General features: G+C 43.0%; 1 protein-coding gene across 4 annotated transcripts in view; it reads left to right on the top strand.

Annotated features, from left to right (window-relative positions):
- The window catches only part of MAP2K5 (mitogen-activated protein kinase kinase 5), a 168,808-nt gene that overhangs the window by 1,663 nt on the left and 148,647 nt on the right, over positions 1–18,498 (top strand). For all 4 annotated transcript variants that reach the window (XM_060694751.2, XM_060694752.2, XM_060694750.2 and 1 more), the window contains exons 2-3: positions 5,681–5,729; positions 10,620–10,687. In XM_060694751.2, coding sequence (XP_060550734.2) covers positions 5,681–5,729; positions 10,620–10,687 — 117 coding nt within the window. The remainder of the gene's footprint in view (positions 1–5,680; positions 5,730–10,619; positions 10,688–18,498) is intronic.

Below are 18,498 nucleotides of genomic sequence, written 5' to 3'. Positions count from 1 at the left end.
TCTCAGCAATAATGAAACTATGAAGGTGTAAACAGAAAAATAAAACTAAGATTTCCCCACGGCCTCCAGGAGCCTCAGTCATCTAGGGCAGGGGTCTGCAACCTTGTCAACTTTAAGACTTGTGGACTTCAACTCCCAGAATTCCTCAACCAGCTTTGCTGGCTGAGGAATTCTGGGAGTTGAAGTCCACAAGTCTTAAAGTTGACAAGATTGCAGACCCCTGTTTTAGGGTGCTCCAACAGCCATCTTTGGGAGGAAGTGTTCTACAGCAGGGGTCTTTGACCCCCGGACTGTGGCCCGTTACCAGACCTTGAGCTCTTTGGAACCGGGCGACAGAAGTGGCTGATGAGTGCATGTGTGCATGCATTCCCACTTGCACAAGCAATGGGTAAGTGCAGGCGCATGCGGTCCATGTGCAAATGGAGCTGTGCACGTGTGTAGTTGACTGCAGCTCACGCAGGACCATCCCCTCCTCCCTGCGCCGGTCCGCAAAGCTGGAAAAGTTGAGGAACTCTGTTCTAGAGGGTAAGAGCAGCCATGGAAAAGGGCCCCTTCTGTGGTCTCCCTGATGTCCAAATAGCAGGGAATGGACCTGGAGAATGCCTGCCCTATGCAGTCTGGGGGGAAGGAGCAGATACCCTCAGGGACATTAGCATTAAGCCACATCTCCAGGGCTTTTAATGCATTCGGGGCTGCTTTGAGTAGTGGGTTTCATGGGTTGGACTTCAATCTGCTTTCATTAATCGGGTTTCTGGTTTTTGTCCCATCTATGCTCCTTTCTCTTTTTGCCACAGTTTCAAGGCAGTCTTGACACATAGACAAAATTGACTGGGCACATCACTCCCAATTTAATTTAATTAATTTAATTAATTCAATTTATATGCTGCCCCTCTCCGAAGACTCAGGGTGGCTCCGAAGACAAACATGGCTTCTCAGCAAGAGATGTCAGAGCCCCGCAGAAGTCTCAGAAGGAATCATTTCAAATCATTGTCCCCTGGTCAGGAAGATTGGGGTTTATGGGCAGGGAGGTCCAAAACATGGTGGGCATCATATTAGCTCTTCTGTAGTGGTCAGTTTCAGGTGGTAAATCAGGACATGACTCTATCCAAGGAATAATGTGCTCCAGGCACCTATGTACAGTACTGTATGTATGATCAGTCTATTGCCTCAGCTCAGGGGTCTGCAACCTTAAATACTCAAAGAGCCATTTGGACCCGTTTCCCACAGAAAAGAAAACACCAGGAGCCACAAAATCTGGGTGGGCGTGGCCAACTCGATGTCACTCACTTCCACCAGTCACATGACCCCCTAGCCACGCCTACCCAGCCAGTCATTAGGACAGAGAACAGTTGTTAAAAAACACCGGGAACCACAAAATCCTTTTAACATATCTTTCCTTTCCCTCCCTCTCCCCCCCCTCTCTCTATCTCTCTATGTCTCTCTCTCTCCCCCTCTCTCTGTATCTCTGTCTCTGCCCTGGCCGCTTCTCCATCCCCTTGCCCTTACCTTCTCGGGCCAGGCGAGGAATGACTGGGAGGGGAGGGCGAGGGGCGGGGCCAGCCATTGGTGGGATCACCTGACAGGGAGCCACAGCAGAGGGCCCAAAGAGTTGCATGGGGCTCCTGAGCCGCAGGTTGCTGACCCCTGGTTTAGCTCAACCTGTTGACTGCTTTTTCGTCTATCTGCCTGTCTAACCTAATCCTAATCTAATCTAATCTTATTTTATCTTATTTTACCTATCTTATCTATCTATCATCTATCTATCATAAAAGGGGAGGAGAATTTACTCTTTTTTTCTTTCCGCACTCAGCCAGGGTGGATCCTACATGTTAAATGTTAAATCCAATTGACTATTTTTTCCTCTTTTTTCTTGTATACTGTTTTTTTCGTTGTTGTTGATGTTGTTGTTAGGGTTGAATGTATGTTTTTGCTTTGTTTCATTTTGTTTGTTTGTTTTACTGTTCTGTATTTTATTTATTATAAAACTATAAATTTAAAAAGAGGTTTACATTCAACAATAATAAATTTTTCAGAAAAGCCATAGGACTAGATTATTCCCTACTGATTCTTTAAAATTATGTCAACTTTAAGATGGATGGACTTCTAGAATTCCCCAGCCAGCATGGTTGGCTGGGGAATTCTGGGAGTTGAAGTCCACCCATCTTAAAGTTATTGAGGTTGAGAAACACCACTTTAAAATGCTTGCTTGTCTCTGTCCTTAAGACTTGGAATTATCAAGGACTAGATTTTTTCAGAGATCGGGGCTGGTTAAAAAATATTCAGGAGGAGAAATCAAGACCTGATTGGGTTGTTGTTGATAATGTATTGTTTGTCAACAGTTACATTCTTTGCAGTGGAGCCAAAGGGACTTTCTAGCAGGGTCTTCCTCTTTTATTATGTACATAATTGTTAAAACCAGATTTCCAGCCCTCTTTGAGAAATGAATGAATATAAGGAAGCATATGACACATTTGTTGATGTGGGAAATGCATTTTGTAATAGAAATCAGATTGAATTATGGACTGTTTTGTACTGATGTGGAATTGACTGTTGATTATTGAATATGATATAATAGGATGAGAAAGCATGGGTGACAATACAGGTAGTCCTCGATTTATGACCAACATTGAGCCCAAAATTTATGTTGCTAAGTGAGACATTTGTTAAGTGAGTTTTGCCCCATTTTACAACGTTTCTTGCCATAGATGTTAAGTGAACCACTGCAGTTGTTAAGTTAGTAATATAGTTATTAAGTGAATCTGACTTCCTCATGGGCTTTGCTTGTCAGAAGGTCAAAAGGGGGGGATCACGTGACCTCGGGACTCTGCAACCGTTATAAGTATGAGTCAGTTGCCAAGTGTCTGAATTTTGATGATGTGACCACAGGGATGCTACAATGGTCGTAAGTGTGAAAAACGGTCATAAGTCACTCTTTTCAGTGCCATTGTAACTCCGAATGGACACTAATGAACTGTTCTAGGTTAAGGACTTCCTGTAACAATTGTTTAGTAGGAGGTAAAATAAAGATATGTGATACTTACTCCCTGTGGTTACTTCACATATTTATGGATAAATGCAATAGGGATTGTTGCCGTGATGTTAGAGACAGGTTGGCTGTGGATGTGAAAGTGAGTCTATGGCAATGCCTTGTTGTTGGCTGAGACCCTGAATGTTAGATTGTAGGCTATACAGTGTAGGAAGAATGAACCTGAAAAGACCAAGGCAGTTGTGTTTGAGAAGGAAAATGGAATGACTACTTGGCAAGTCACAGATGTTGTAAATGTTGTAAGACGAGAGCAGGTGGATGAATTTTTGTACCTGGATGGAATGATTACTAAAGAGAAGGAAATACTTGGAGAAATTTTAAGACAGACTAAATGCTGCTAAAAACATAATGAAATGACTCTTTGTCAAAAAAAAAAAGAATACTTGTAAGAAACAAGTGTTTATCAAAAAGGCTGTGTCTGAGGGGTATGCTCATGGAATATTGGGTATCAGGAGAACAAAAAGGAGTTGAAAAGGGTGGGGATACACGAGGCCTGTAAAACAAGAAGTGATATTTTCACTTTTACATTTAATCCAGATTAATTCAGGACCTGTTGGTTCAGAATTAATGTGGATTAAATGTAAAAGCGGCCAGTCCAAACGGAAGGGGTTTGATATACCAAGAGAACAAGTAAAAGTCAAAAACAAATATATGAAAGAAAGACCAGTGAAAGAAAAAAAGGAAAGAAGAATGTTGTGGTTGCAGGGAAATTGACAAGATGCTGAAAAAGAAGTTTAAGAGCCAAAGTAGGTTCCTGAGTAATTTACAGGTGTGATAATTTGCAAAGTTGGAAAGCTGTGGAGAAGTGTAATGAACAGAATTGGTGTCAACAAGAGTTAGTTATATTCCTTTTCTTTTTCGTTGTCTATTCTCATTCTTTTTCCACAATTAGGGTAACATTGAAAGAAATTTGAGGGAAGCATATGCATGTATGTGTTAGTTGTGAAATTATGTTGTTACTTCTATTACACGTATCTATGAAGTTTCATCTGTTACTGGTTTAACATGATAAAGGGTGCATAAATTGTGAGCTCAAAGTGATTTCCTCCACAGCCATTTCAGGTTCATATTGTCATAGGAATAATAATGCTGTTTTGGGCTATTCGTTAAAACCATTACATTAAGTCCAGCAGCTCACTTCCTTGTTGAAATTAACTTCAGATTGACAGTACCGGCAGTCCTTGATTTACAACCACAATTGGAACTAGAATTTCCATTGCTAAGCAAGGGGGTTGTTAAGCAGATCCCTGTGGTTGTTAAGTGAATCACAAGGTCGTTAAGCGAATCCAGTTTCCCTGATTGACTTTGCTTGCCTTGTTGGGAGCCAGTTGGGAAGGTCACAAATGCCAATCATGCGACCCAGAATGCTGCAACCATCAATGAATACATGCACCCAAATTTTGATCATGATAACCCTGGGGATGCTTCAGTGGTCATAAGTGCAAGGATTTTTTTCAACGCTGTTGTATCATTGAAGAGTCTCTAAATGAATGGTTATAAGTTAAGGACTACCTGTACTGGAACTTTAATATTGCATTGGAGTGTTATTAGATACTGTATGTATGTATGTATTAAATTTGTATGCCACCCATCTCACTGATAAAGTGAGTGTTTGAAGTAGTTGGTGGGATGATTTTCCATAGAGCGCCCCATTTCTGGAAAGCATTTGGCACAGGGGTGTCAAACTCAAGGCCCGGGAGCTGTATCCGGCCCCCGGGGTGCTTAGATCTGGCCTGTGGGGCCGCCCTGGAAACTGAAGGACTGGCCCACAGTGCCTCTGCCAGCAAAAATGTTTTCACCCGCAGAGGGTTGCAAGAGGCCGTCGCAGCCAAAAACGGAGCTCGGGAGCCTGTTTCTCTGGCAGAGCGCTTGGGCCCCCAACATGAGTGATGCCAAGCTGGCTGTGCCCAATCCCCCCCCCCAAAGGTCAAACCCAACCCTGATGTGGCCCTCAATAAAATCGAGTTTGACACCCCTGTTGGCATCTCCAAATGCAGAAGCGCAATGGACACTGGAGTAGAGCACTCAACCTCAGCAACTTCAAGATGTGTGGACTTCAGATCCCAGAATTCTGAGGTCCACCTGTCTGAAAGTTGAAAGGGCTGTCTGGACAGGCAAAGGCCAATGAATGGAAAAGATCATAGAGTTTTCCTTCTTTCCCTCTTACCTTAGAGCAGTGGTGGGGAGCTTGCGGACTTCAACTCCCAGAATTCCTCAGCCCACATGGCCTGCTCAGAAATTCTGGGAGTTGAAGTCCACAAGTCATAAAAGGACCAGAGTTCCCCAACCCTCCTTTAGAGAAACAGGAGAGTTTATGAAAAAGGCTGGAGTTTTCCTAGCCAGCAATCACCTACTGTACGTCAGGTTGAAGCTGCACGATAGGCAAATAAACGGAGTTTGCAAACACCCCCCTGAGAGCTGCTGCTCTACATCAGCCGAGTAACAACTCTGGGTGGTAAAGAGAGGCATTTTTCAATCCTACACGAGGGTCTCTTCCAAGGATGAAATATGTGCGGCTTCACTTCTGCTTTCGGCAGCCGGAGTTAACATGCTAGGAAAAGCTGAATATTAATTATTCTGTGAAAAGTCTTCCGTTACGAATATAACTAACGGCCTTCATTTTTAATGTTACAGGACGTAATCAGTCAGGTTCTTCCGGATGCAACGACAACGGCTTTTGAATGTGAGTATGGCTTGCCAGAGAGACGGGCGGGTGGGAGGCAGTTTATATTTGCATCATTTATTTAAAACAGTGACAACTACATCTTGGTTTATGTTCAGATATCTCACAGTTAAATATTTATGCACAGATGCAAGTTTAATGATAAACCTTAGCTAAGTAATATTTTATTATTTAATCACATCTTGAGAGCACATATTTCTACCGTATAGCTTTAATTACCATCCTGACCTTACTGTGCTCTTTGGACGCACTGCAATTATATTGCTCAAATTAAATGAAAAATATAAAGTACCTGGAGGCTTTGTGTGCTGAGATTTTAATGTTCAGATTTGTAGGATTAAAAGCAGAAATCGGTTAGATGGCCTCTGCGGGAATCAGACTTTTTTGTGTATATGGCACTAAATTGGTTATGGTCGTGTTACCTTCCCTGGAGGTGGGGATCCCATCACCTGGCCATTGTCTTCACGGGAGAAGGTTGGAGGGCAGCTCAGGACTCCGAAGGTTTAACCCTGGACTTCCCTGGTGTCAGACCCTTGAAGATGTCTGCAGTTCAGCACCTGGGAGCATTAAGAATGGGGCTCCTCTCACACACACTGGAGAAGATCCCTCTCTCCATTTTTATAATCCGGGAACAATGCTGGCCCGAGATTGTAGGCTGCATTGCTATTATCCTTCTTATCTTCCCATTTTTCTCATCTTTTTTCATCTTCCCTACTATCTTCTCCTATTGGCATCTTATAATTTGATTACTTGTTGTATGTATCTTATGATTAATGATTGTAACTATGATTTATGATCTATGACCTATCACTTTGTTGTTTGTATGTACACTGCGAGCTTATGCACTGGAGACAAATTCCTTGGGTGTCCCACTTGACCAATGAAGAATTTTGTTCTGTTCTATTATTTTGTACTTTTGTCCTCTCCTCTCCTCTCCTCTCCTCTCCTCTCCTCTCCTCTCCTCTCCTCTCCTCTCCTCTCCTCTCCTCTCCCCTCCCCTTGGCGTTTCTCCCGCATTTTCTCCGGTATTGGTGCAATGCCTAATTGCTGCTCCATTGTGGCATTGCTGACATGGTCAAGAGAAACACCTAATGACCAAAGAGGCGGGTGCACCTCTGTGGCGTGTAGAAAGCAGTCAATGCATTTGGTGGTTGGCCATCACTCAGTGCCATATAAAGCTACTGGGCGTACTATTGTTTTATACACCTTTGATTTTAGATAGACTGTCTTATGAGATCATCGTACAAAAACATTGTCTATAATGTGACCATTTTGGCACCACTCCCCAAATACGGGCTTATAGAGTTGAAGGTGGCCGGGCTCAAGATTGCGTGGCAGGCCAGCCCGGTCTTCCCCACTGACCTTTGCGTCTCAGCGGACGTCTCCGTACCAGTAACGGGCATGGATTGCAGTCCAGGGCTGCCCTGGGCAGAACCTGCTCTCAGGAAATATGGGTTTCATGGCTTCTCTTAACATCTGCTGCTGTGCTTTCTAGTTCTTGAATTAGCCTGTCATTTTGCACCAGCATGACATTGTTTCTCCTGCCACTTAAGTGCATCAAAAATATGTTAATGTGTATTGATGCCGTTTGCTTTCTAGGTTATCTTCTCCCTAATGAAAGCCTGAAATTTCCCCGGCTTAAGTATCTTCTCAGCTACTTGATGGCTTTCTTGGAGGCAGTTAATTGCTATCCGCAGCGGCTTCCGCTCCTGTTTGCTTAGTTATTGCTATCTCCGGTGTGTCTTCTGTGGCTGCCTCTACCTGGGGCTGTATTCTCCGTTGCCATTGGACCTTGTTGTACGCCATGTTGCTACAAATAAAACAACTAACGACATATGGCTCGTTATGGTCTTTTTATCCCAAACCGTTTTGCGCGTGCCCGGCACACTGCGTCTTTTGCAAAAATTGCTGTGGAATATTTGGTTGCCATCTGCTGCTTTCTATTTGGTGTCTTGCGAGGAGGTGACATTAGCAAAAATCTAGGCTTTATTTAGTTCTACTTTTGCTTCCCTAATGGACTGGAAGATCGTGTTGTTTGCGCTCTAGGCGAGGAGAGGGGCTCGGCAAGCCCCCTTTGAACCTTCGCATTCTGCAGAATCGCTTGAACGGGGCTCCGTGGTTTCCTCCCGGCGGGACGGGTGAGCAAGCTTCCTACTTAGTCAGAGAAATACAGTACCTGAAAGTGCCCGTTTCCCTCCCATCAAATAACAAATGACGCTTGTCTCTTTTAGGGGGCCGCCGCGTCTTTTCCGCGTCTTTCTTTATCCCCAAATGTGCATACTGTAAGAACAGGAAAGACACTTCAGTTCACCTGAGAATTTTCAAAGTTGTGTAGCTTTTAAAGCTAATCTTCTGTAATGAGGTGCTTTTTCGGTGGCGTTTATTTGTGAGCTTTGCAAATTGTGGCCTTTTAGTACAAAATCCTCCTTCCAGGTACCTTGTTTTAAATTCCTCCCATTCTCTTGATTATTCTGGGTTTGGTTTTTTTTATTAGCTTTTTTTTCCATTTAGAATCAGATTGTGTTTAGAATTTTCTTAGCCGTTACTATTCTAATGACTTCTACCGGAGATACAAGAATTACGGTATATTTGTTTATGACGTGAGAGGCCTTATGCTCCTCTTGGGGAGACGAAGATAGTGATAGAACTGAGACTCAGTGAATCACTTAGTTTGCCCCTGTGTCCAACTTGGTTTCATTGAGGGTCCCATCAGGGTTCTCTTTGATCTCGGAGGGGTGGGCATGGCCAGGGGGGCATGGCCAGCTTAATGGCATTCGTGTCAGCGCCTGTGATGGTCTGAGCGCTCTGCCAGCGAAAACAGGCTCCCAATCTCCGTTTTTGGCTGCAAAGGCCTCCTGCAACTCTCTTTCACTGGCAGACGGTTGCAGGAGGCCGTTGCAGCCAAAAACGGAGATCGGGATCCCATTTTCGCTGGCAGAGGCACTGTGGGCCGGTCCTTCACTGTTTCCAGGTCTGGCCCAGGGGCCTCGAGTTTGACACCCCTGTCCTAGGAGTTTTTCTACCTACAATGGTGGTAGTGGTGTCATTATGCCACCCTCTGTGTAGATAGACTTTAGAGAGTAACATAAACTCTAAGGAGTGTAAGCTCAATTTTGATAGTGCAAGATGCCTGTACCTGGGGGAAGGGGGGTATAGCCTGAACTTACTTTGTTTGTTTGTTTAGAAACTACCCTTCTCTCTCATAGAGTGATTCTGGGCAGTGTACAAGTAGGCATAAAAACATAAGAGCTATACATAAATATTATAATAAGCAATTAAAAAGAATATTTATTTGTTTGTTTGTTTGATTGATTGATTCATATGCCACCTTTCTCTGGAGACTCAGGGCGGCTTACAATGCGTTAAGCAATAGCCTTCATACTTTTGTATATTGATTGATTGATTGATTGATTGATTGATTGTTTGATTGGTTTGATTTATATGCCGCCCTTCTCCAGAGACTCAGGGCGGCTTACAATGCGTTAAGCAATAGCCTTCATACTTTTGTATATTGATTGATTGATTGATTGATTGATTGATTGATTGTTTGATTGGTTTGATTTATATGCCGCCCTTCTCCGGAGACTCAGGGCGGCTTACAATGCGTTAAGCAATAGCCTTCATACTTTTGTATATATATCTGCTTAGTAGGGCTTTCGCGCCCCCCCCCCCCCCACCAGTGTTCTTTTTTATACAAAGTCAACTTATTGCCCCCACAAACCGGGTCCTCATTTTACCTACCTCGAAAGGATGGAAGGCTGAGTCAACCTTGAGCCTGGTGAGAATTGAACTTGCAGTAATTGCAGGCAGCTGGTGTTACTTAAAAGTGCTTTAGTCTGCTGCGCCACCAAGGCTCTAAATAAATTAATAATAATAATAATAATGTCAGACTTTGATGCTATCTCAAAATAAATGAATTTCCAAACTGCCAATCTTTAAGGAAATATTTTCTTTAATTGAGCACAGCCACCGGATCATGACTCGATGTGGACAAGACTGACCTTTTGCCCCCCAATCCCTCCCTTTCCGATCCCCAATTCTCTGCTTCTCATTGGCTATCTTCCAAGTCATTCTCCAGACTTCTTGTCACGTCATTTCCCAGGAATGTTTCCCCCCTCCTCATTTCCATGACAACCCGACTTCAAAGGGATTTAGCAGGCAAAAGTTCAGAAATTATCTCTCTCTTCTCTATGCCAGCGCTGAGGCGCTGACAAATAATTTAAAAATTTTAAAAGCAAGAAGGTCTTCAGAGGACTAGCCAGTCCCATGGCTGCATGCTCCTCTGTGGGTCCCAAGTGAGATGGCAGAGCTAGATCTTCAGACTGGGAAACTGGACCAGGAGATTAGGGGCCCACCTCGCCCCTGGGAGAGACATTGTGCCTGCTGGGGTGGGGGCAGTGGCAGAGAAGGTTCTCTTCTTCAACCTGCTGGTCAAAATTGATGGGGTCTGCAACATACCTTCCCTGATTGACCCACTAGAGGGGCTGATGTAATGATGGTTCCAGAGGTAAAATCTTAAAGGTGATAACTAATGCTTTGAATTGGATCCAGAAGCAACCTGGCACCCAATGCAGCAGTTGTGCAGCCCCCTCCCATTATATCATGAAATAATTTCTGTAGCCTGACCTGGCCCCAAAGCTGAGGTCCATGGAGAGGATCTGAAGTCACCCTAGACCCGTTGACATGACTTTTTAGTTCCATGCGTTGTTCTTGCTCTTTCACACCTGCCCAGCTAGTCACCCTTAACTTGAAATTAAGACAAAACCAGTGTTTGTTCATATTCTTTGGCCCTCATTTGTTCATATTTCAAAAGTTCCTCCACGTCTATCGCATATGTGATCTTCTTTTAAACCCGATAAATTTTAATGCCCAGACTTTTATTTTCTGCAGATGAAGATGAGGATGGCGATCGGATTACTGTTCGCAGCGATGAAGAAATGAAAGCTATGTTGTCCTATGTAGGTATATGTTCAATAAACTGGATTAACTAAGTTACCAACTGCTAGCAAACATCACTCAAAAGGCTGAGTTGAATGAGAAGGGTCCAGGACAACTCGCCATGGCCATCTCACCGCAGGACAAGAGTTACACTAATATCAAGAAACGGCGGAATAGACTCATTAAAGAAAGGATGCAAAAGGAGGGGCAGAATGAAGTATGAATGACAAAAAAAAATAAATATTTTTTATTGAATTTCCCGCAGTGGCGTTGGCCGTGGTGAGTTGGTGGTGGTAAGTCCATTATAGAATTAGGCAGCTGCAGGACTGCAGCAAAGGTGATTGGGCAGAATCCTGGAGTCTTCCAAGTTACTGTTGCTTCCCAACCCCAGACGCTCCCATATAACTTTTCTTTTTTTTTAGTGATAGCACCAAATTAAGACACAAACGTTATAATTTGTTTTGCTGTTGGTGTTTTTTTGTTTTGATATTTTTATCATCTTGGTTGAACAAGTTGTGGCTGGGATTTTGTCTGAAATTTTGAAGTGTTCCTTTTGTTGGAAAACCAGTGAATAATATACTTACAGATCTTGTTGTGAGCATTAAGAATAACATATCCCAAAGACTTTTGCATTAGATATAGTGCAGGCTAAATGGACTATCAATTTCTTCTATTTTTTATGCATTACTTAAAGTAACGGCTCATTAAAAATGAACCCTTCGGCTCTTTGAAAAAAATTTAAAAACAAAATCTGCTTTCATCTGGATACTTCTTCACCCCTTCTCTCAGAAGAGTTATATTTTAGCTGCAGGCTTGCCATGCTGAGAAGATTTTAAAGTGCGTTGTCTTTTAATAATGGCAACAAAGATAGGAAGGCTGCAGTGTTTATGTATATCTTTATAAATGGCTTGCCCTTTACGCTTTATAAATATGTACGAGTTCAGACATTCCCGGGGTTTTTTTTCAATTATAGGTAGACTTGACTTACAACCTAATTGAGCCTGGAATTACGATCATAAGTCGAGCCAGTCATAAAGTGAGTCAACATGTGACTGACCTGATTTTATGACAGTTTTGTGCTGATCGTTAAGTGGACAACACAGTCATTAAGCAAAGCTATTGTTTGCAACGGGCACTTTTTTTTTTGGCTGGAAAATGGAAAACCCGTTGTCCATTGTTGTTGTGTGATCTTGGGACACTGTGAAAAGCCTTAAATGTGGACCCGTTGCCAAGCGCCTAAAATGCAGATCATGTGACCATGTGGGGCTGGATCTCGGAGCTTCAAATCCAACTCATAATGTACATTTTTGGGGGATGGGGGTCCATCGTAACTCTGAACTTTTGCTAAACAACCGGTCGTTAAGTGAGGACTCCCTGTAAAGCAGAGGGATAGGACTCTCCTCCTTCTGAACTGAGCTATGGATGGACCGGATCTTTCAAGGGGACCCATTTCATTGTCCATTGTACCCCAGCATCTGCCACATGACATGTCTGCACGCAAAGCTTTGATGCCACGATGCTCAGTTAAAGCAGCGGCCGCCAACCCTTTTGGCGCTATGGACCGGTTTCATGGAAGACCATTTTTCCACGGACGGGGGGGGGGTGGTGGTGGTGGAAGGGTTTCAGTTTCATTCGCTCACTTGCCACTCACCTTCAGCTGTGCAGCTCGGCTCCTAACAGGCCACGGACCGCTACTAGTCTGTGGCCCAGGAGTCAGGGACCTCTGCAGTAAAAGACGTCTCCTAAGGAAACTTTCCAAAGGTACAAACGAAGTAGGGAAATGTTGGCAAACCGAAACTCTCGGTGCCCTGGGTTCAATCCCAGCTGCACCCAGAACTCTTTCTGTGCACCCCTGGATTATGTGTCTCTTGCCAAGATACTATTGAGCAGTGTTTTCCAACCTGGGCAGATTCCCTGGGAATCTTGGGAGTTGAAGTCCACAAATCTTAAAGCTGCCCAGGTTGGAAAACACTGCTATTGAGGCAGAGGGAGTCATTTTGAGGGTGGCATGGGAATTTCCTTTCAGATGGATGCTTTTTTTTCATTGGAGCAGCCCCATTTAAACAAGGCCATTGTACCAGCCGAAGGGATAGCAATAGCACTTAGATTTATATACCGCTTCATAGTGCTTTTACAGCCCTCAATGTGTTGGAACGCCCCCCCAATGTAACTTCTATGTTAAGAGTTCATCATAGCTGGCACGCAAAGCTCCATTTGCTTTAATGGGCTTGGAGAGGGCTGGGCAGCCTCAAGGACTGGCCCCCAGAGAGCCTCTGAAACAGTGCCAGCTTGTGTCGTCTCTGGCACTTCCCAAAATTTCTGTTGCCAAGTGAAATATTTGTTAAGTGAGTTTTGCCCCATTTTACGACCTTTCTTCCCATAGTTGTTAAACGAATCACTGCCGTTCTTAACGTAGTAACATGGCTGTTAAGTGAATCTGGTTTCCCCGTTGACTTTGCTTGTTGAAAGTCGCAAAAGGGGATCGCGTGAGCCCTGGACGCTGTGACCGTCGTAAGTATGAGTCAGTTGCCAAGCGTCTGAATTTTGATCATGTGATCATGGGAATGCTGCAAGAGTCGTTAAGTGTGAAAAATGGTCATAAGTCATTTTTTTTCAGTGTCATCGTAATTTTGAACAGTCACTAAATGAATTGTTGTAAGTCAAGGACTAGCTGTATTTTGGGGATTGATTTCAGGCAACTGATACCTGGGTCCATCTTGCTGCAGTTATTTCCTTTTAATTAAGAAGTAGTGTGGTAGTTTCACTGTGTGACACTTTACTATAACCGTTTTATAGCATTTGAAAATGTTTAACTCTTTAGAGAAAAAGAAATATATCCAGGATGATGCATACTCAGAACTAAAGTCTTCACTTTTATGAAATGAAATGTCAGAAGTTTTTTGAAATGTATCTTGATAATTGTTTAGAGGTCCCACAACAGCAAGATAGGTTTGATTGTGTTTGTTTCTCTGTGTCTGTGTGCGGAGAGGTGCATGGATATGATCTGGAAGAGAATATTTTCATTTGTGAGCTACACTTTGCAGCTGGGCATCTCTGCACTGCCTCTGCATTTCTGAGGTCTTTATGTTTTTCTTCAGGAGCTCGTCAAAGCATCCAACTGACCATTGTTGGAAAAATATTTAATTAATGAGGATATTCAATTTTAATTTGTATCAAGTTTTTTCTCAGTTTTGCTTTGGAGCGTCCTTGCCTTACAATCGGCTGCTTAGTGACTGTTCAGATTTATGACAGACCCTCCAAAAGGTACTTACAACCTGGATTTGAAGTTCCACCTGCGATCACATGATTACACTTTGGGTGCTTGGCCACTCGCTCACATTAATAGCCATTTGCAGTGTCCTCCGGTCACATGACCGCAATTTACGATATTTTTTTGCTGGAAATCAGTGTAAACTTCTGGTTTCTGGAAAAAAAACATTCATTGCAGTCAATGGGTCTGCTTAACAACTGCTGCATTCACTTAATGACTGCTGCAAAAGAGGTAACTCACGATCCGGCCTGCGGGGTACTTCGATCTAGTCTGCAGGGCCGGCCTGGAAATAGCAAACGTCCGGCTCGCGGTGCTTCTGCTAGCAAAAATGGAGTGCAGGGGGCCACATGTGCGTCCCCACGACCTGTTTTGGCCGCCAGAGTGCTGCAGGAGGCCGTCCTTGACTCAGGTTATAACAGGGAGGAAAGATAAAATATTTTACCTTTCAAGCTTGCAGGATTCTGCTACTATAGCCTATGTCAATAATTTATAGTTTTATTCTTCCTATGGAGTCAGTTTCTTGATCTGGTATCTTTCTCTCATAGGGTGATCAAGTAGATCAAGTAAGTATTAAAAAAACAAAATCACAGAAATGTACGCCCCTCTATTTTTATAAGTGTATGAAGCCAAGTGTCTGGAGGTATGTCATGCCCACCCCTTGGCCACCCCCACCCCCACTCCCCCTGGCCCTCCGAGGTCAAACAGAACCCTGAGGCGGCCCTCAATGAAATTGAGTTTGACACCCCTGACTTAGACCAAGCTGGCTCTCAGTTTTCATGTGAGATCAGTTATAGGTGGCATGAAACCAGGGTGCGTTTTCAGAAGTTGTAATCTGAAATAGGAAGAAATACATGTTTCCTTTAAGAGTTTTCAGACCTGAATGAAATAATTCCTAGAAGGTTGCTGTCTTATCATTGATGCAAATTACTATAAAGATGAAATTTAAGGTCAGTTTTTAATTGAAAAGTGACTGGAATCCCTGTGTCGTCAGAGATGGTTGTTTCCCCTGAAACCTTCTCTCCCTTGAATTACTTCTAAACTTTCCCACCAGCACTATGCTTTCCCACTATGTACTAAACACTTAACTTGGCGAGATGGACGCTGAGATTTATTAATTGCACATTTTATTCATTGAAAAATAATCCAAACGGCTTCCCTGCCTTACCCTTGGTTAATTAAAAAGGAGCCATTTAAGTGACCCCAGAGCTAGTCTACAGTTGTTGTCTTCTATGGGTATAAAAAGGCAGTAATTTTTTTGACAGTCACTGATTGGAAAGTTGCTTGCAGCCATCTGGAAGCAAAGGGAACACGTTTTGGATCAATAACTGGCAAATTTTCCATTAAAAAGAATACCTGAAGAGTGTTCCAAATAGCCCCTGGCATCTTAACTTTCCATGGCAACCCCAAGTGCTGAGATGTGGAGGACAAATCATTTTTGGACCATTTTTCCAGACTACTTGTTAACAGTTATTGCTGTCCCAGAAGGTTGACAGCTGACATGATTGATATTTCATTTACTTGTCATCTCCGTTTGAGTAATGGAGAAGGCCATTCTTTTCTTTTCTTTTATTATTATTATTATTTTTAAAGAAACAAAGAGAAAAATCTACTCAGAGCCTCTCTGGAGTCAGTCCCAGGAAAATGAGTCAGAGTCGTATAAGAATCTGCTTCTGAAGCTGAAACTCTGGCTTTAATGTCATGTTTCCAGCTCTTTTTGTGCCTCCAGGCTGATGCTAGACGAGAAGAGAAGCAGAGTCCTGCAGATCGAGATACAGGGGACTCGGTGGGGTCAACCACAGTTTCTCGCCTTATTTAGAAGGAAGGATTATCTTGCAAGATCAAGGTGAAGGTTCATTTAGTTCTCCATTCTCTTGTCTTTAAGATCAGGGACATCCAACCTTGGCAACTTTTAAGACTTGCTGGCTGGGGAGTTCTAGGAGTTAAAGCAGGGGTGAAATGCTCCCGGTTCAGACCGGATCGCCTGATCCGGTAGCGATGGCGGGTGGTTCAGAGAACCGGTAGCAAAAATCCCTGCGCCCCCCCCCCCATGCCCAGCTGAGCCGCACGATCATCAGAGGCTTTTTTTTTTACTTTTAAAAGCAATTTTTCTACAACCTCTTCCGTTGAAAAAATGCTTTTAAAAGTAAAAAAAAAAGCCTCTGATGATTGTGCGGCTCAGCTGGGATCGTCAGAGGCTTTTCAAAGCATTTTTTTCTGCAACCTCTTCAGCCGAAGAGGTTGTAGAAAAAATGGTTTTAAAAGTAAAAAAAAAATAAAATTGGCCACGCCCACCCAGTCACATTACCACCACCACCACCAAGCCATGCCCACAGAACCGGTAGTAACAAATTTTACATTTCACCCCTGAGTTAAAGTCCACAATCTTAAAAGTTGCCAAAGTCGGACAGACTTGCTTTAGATGCAGTTAAAGAACCTTTGACAATAATTAATCAGGTCAGTCACATGTTTTGCCTAGACAGATCTTCCATTGAGAAGTTTTGCAACCAGCTGGGCTTCATCTCTAGGGTCCGTGCGAATGGACTGCCGCACAATCTTCCAGGAAACCACTAGAATTCCACAATATTTCCCAGCTGGATTTTCCAATCGGTCTCTTGGAGGTCTTTCACCGTGAAGAATCCGTGAGGTTCTCTGATCTAGAACTAGCCCCAGACTGGGCTGCTTTCTACGTGACTCCGTCTTTCACTTAGTTTCTACTGGTATATACGATGGGTGGGAATCTTGCTTTTGCTTTGGCCTAATTTGTGGTATCATACTTGTACATGTATAAAATTAATACCTCATCATAGTGATTTGGGATTGGCATCTTCACCCATATTAATATACTGTGAAAGGAGCATGCACGATGGGCAGGTTCTGGAAATACCCAGCCTAGGTCTCTGATTAAGGGCCTGGTTGATTACAGGTAGGAAGTGTGTGTGTGTGTGTGTGTGTGTGTGTGCCTATTGTAACAAGATATAGCAGTTAACCAAAATGCTCTGCGTATCTGAGATACCGAAAGTGCTTGTTAGTATCCTTGGCAACTGCCAGACCAAACTAATTATTTTCCATACATGATTCTCAGAGTCCTGTTTACCAAGATTTAGTGTGTTGAAAGGAATATAGTTACAAAAAAATCCAGCAACTGAACCCATTTTCCATTGAAAATCAGTGTGCCAGTAGTCCTTGACTTACAACAGTTCATTTAATGACTGTTCAAAGTTGCAATGGCACTGAAAAAAGTGACTTATAATTGTTTTTCACACTTACATCCATTGAAGCATCCCCATGGTCACGTGATCAAAATTCAGATGCTTGGCAATTGACTCCTATTTATGACAGTTGCAGTGTCTTGGGGTCATGTGATCACCTTTTGTGATGGGGGTTGGACTAGATGACCTACAAGGTCCCTTCCAACTCTATTAATCTGTTTATTTGACCTTCTGACAAGCAAAATCAATGGGGAAGTCAGATTCACTTAACAACCGTATTACTAACTTAACAACTGTAGCAATTCACTTAACAGCTGTGGCAGGAAGGGACATAAAATGGGACAAAACTCACTTAAAAAAGCTCTTGCTTAGCAACAAAAATGTTGGGCTCAATTGTGGTCATAAGTCAAGGACTACCTGTATATGTTCGTATAGCAACTTTCTGATTCTTCTTTTAAAGCCTTCCAGTAAACTGGCGAGAAAGTGAGTCTTATCAGTTATTTTCATTTATTTTTTCATTTGTCTTCAATACCCCAGACCTAGGATTCAGGGTGGCATATAACAGAATAAAATTAAAGAATGGGAAAAAAAAACATAACATTAATAGTGGAGAGGAACATTCCATCCTGCTTAAAAGCACAGTGGAATATGTACCGTATTTTTTGGAGTATAAGACGCACCTTAGATTTTGGGGAGGAAAATAAGAAAAAAGCTGATTGGCAGGTGGATGGGCTCCCAGAATACCCCCAATCAGCTGTTCCCAGAGGTGACTTTTAGCAACAGGTTCCTTGGTTGTGAGCTCTGGGCCTTGCTTTTTTTGCTTTTTTTTCTGCCTCTGAAACGTCTGAAACTTTATTTCAGAAAAAACTTTTTTTTTTTTAAAGCCTTCAAAACAGAGCTTCAGAAAAAAAGCCTCTGAAGCTCTGTTTCTGAGGCTTTTTTTCTGAAGCTCTGTTTGGAGGCTTTTTTCCTGAAGCTTCGTTCTGATGCTTTTTTCAGCATCTGAAAGCTCCGTTTGAGAAGCTGGGTGGGACTACATTCGGAGTATAAGATGCACCCAGATTTTCACCCTCTTTTTTGGGGAAAAAGGTGCGTCTTATACTCTGAAAAATACAATAGTTTTAACAGCTTTACCTGGAGGCAGGTTGTTCTACTACCTGATCCCTGCCCCTGTTATCTCTACTCAGATGCATAGACCAACCTGGGCAAGGTGTTCCCTGATGTAATGCTAGGCTTTTTCTGGGTTTGTTGGCATTCATAGCACTTTGAATTGAGCCCAGAACCCTGTTGGCAACTAGTGCTGTAACCTTAGTATTATGTTATGCTGCCATTATGGGATTCAACAATGTAG

This window comes from Pantherophis guttatus, chromosome 13 (genome assembly GCF_059756535.1).
Source record: "Pantherophis guttatus breed Tessera chromosome 13, ASM5975653v1, whole genome shotgun sequence".
Classification (NCBI taxonomy): Eukaryota; Metazoa; Chordata; class Lepidosauria; order Squamata; family Colubridae; genus Pantherophis; species Pantherophis guttatus.
The sequence above is the reverse complement of the archived record's forward strand: the minus strand, read 5'-3'. Positions and strand labels throughout refer to the sequence as shown.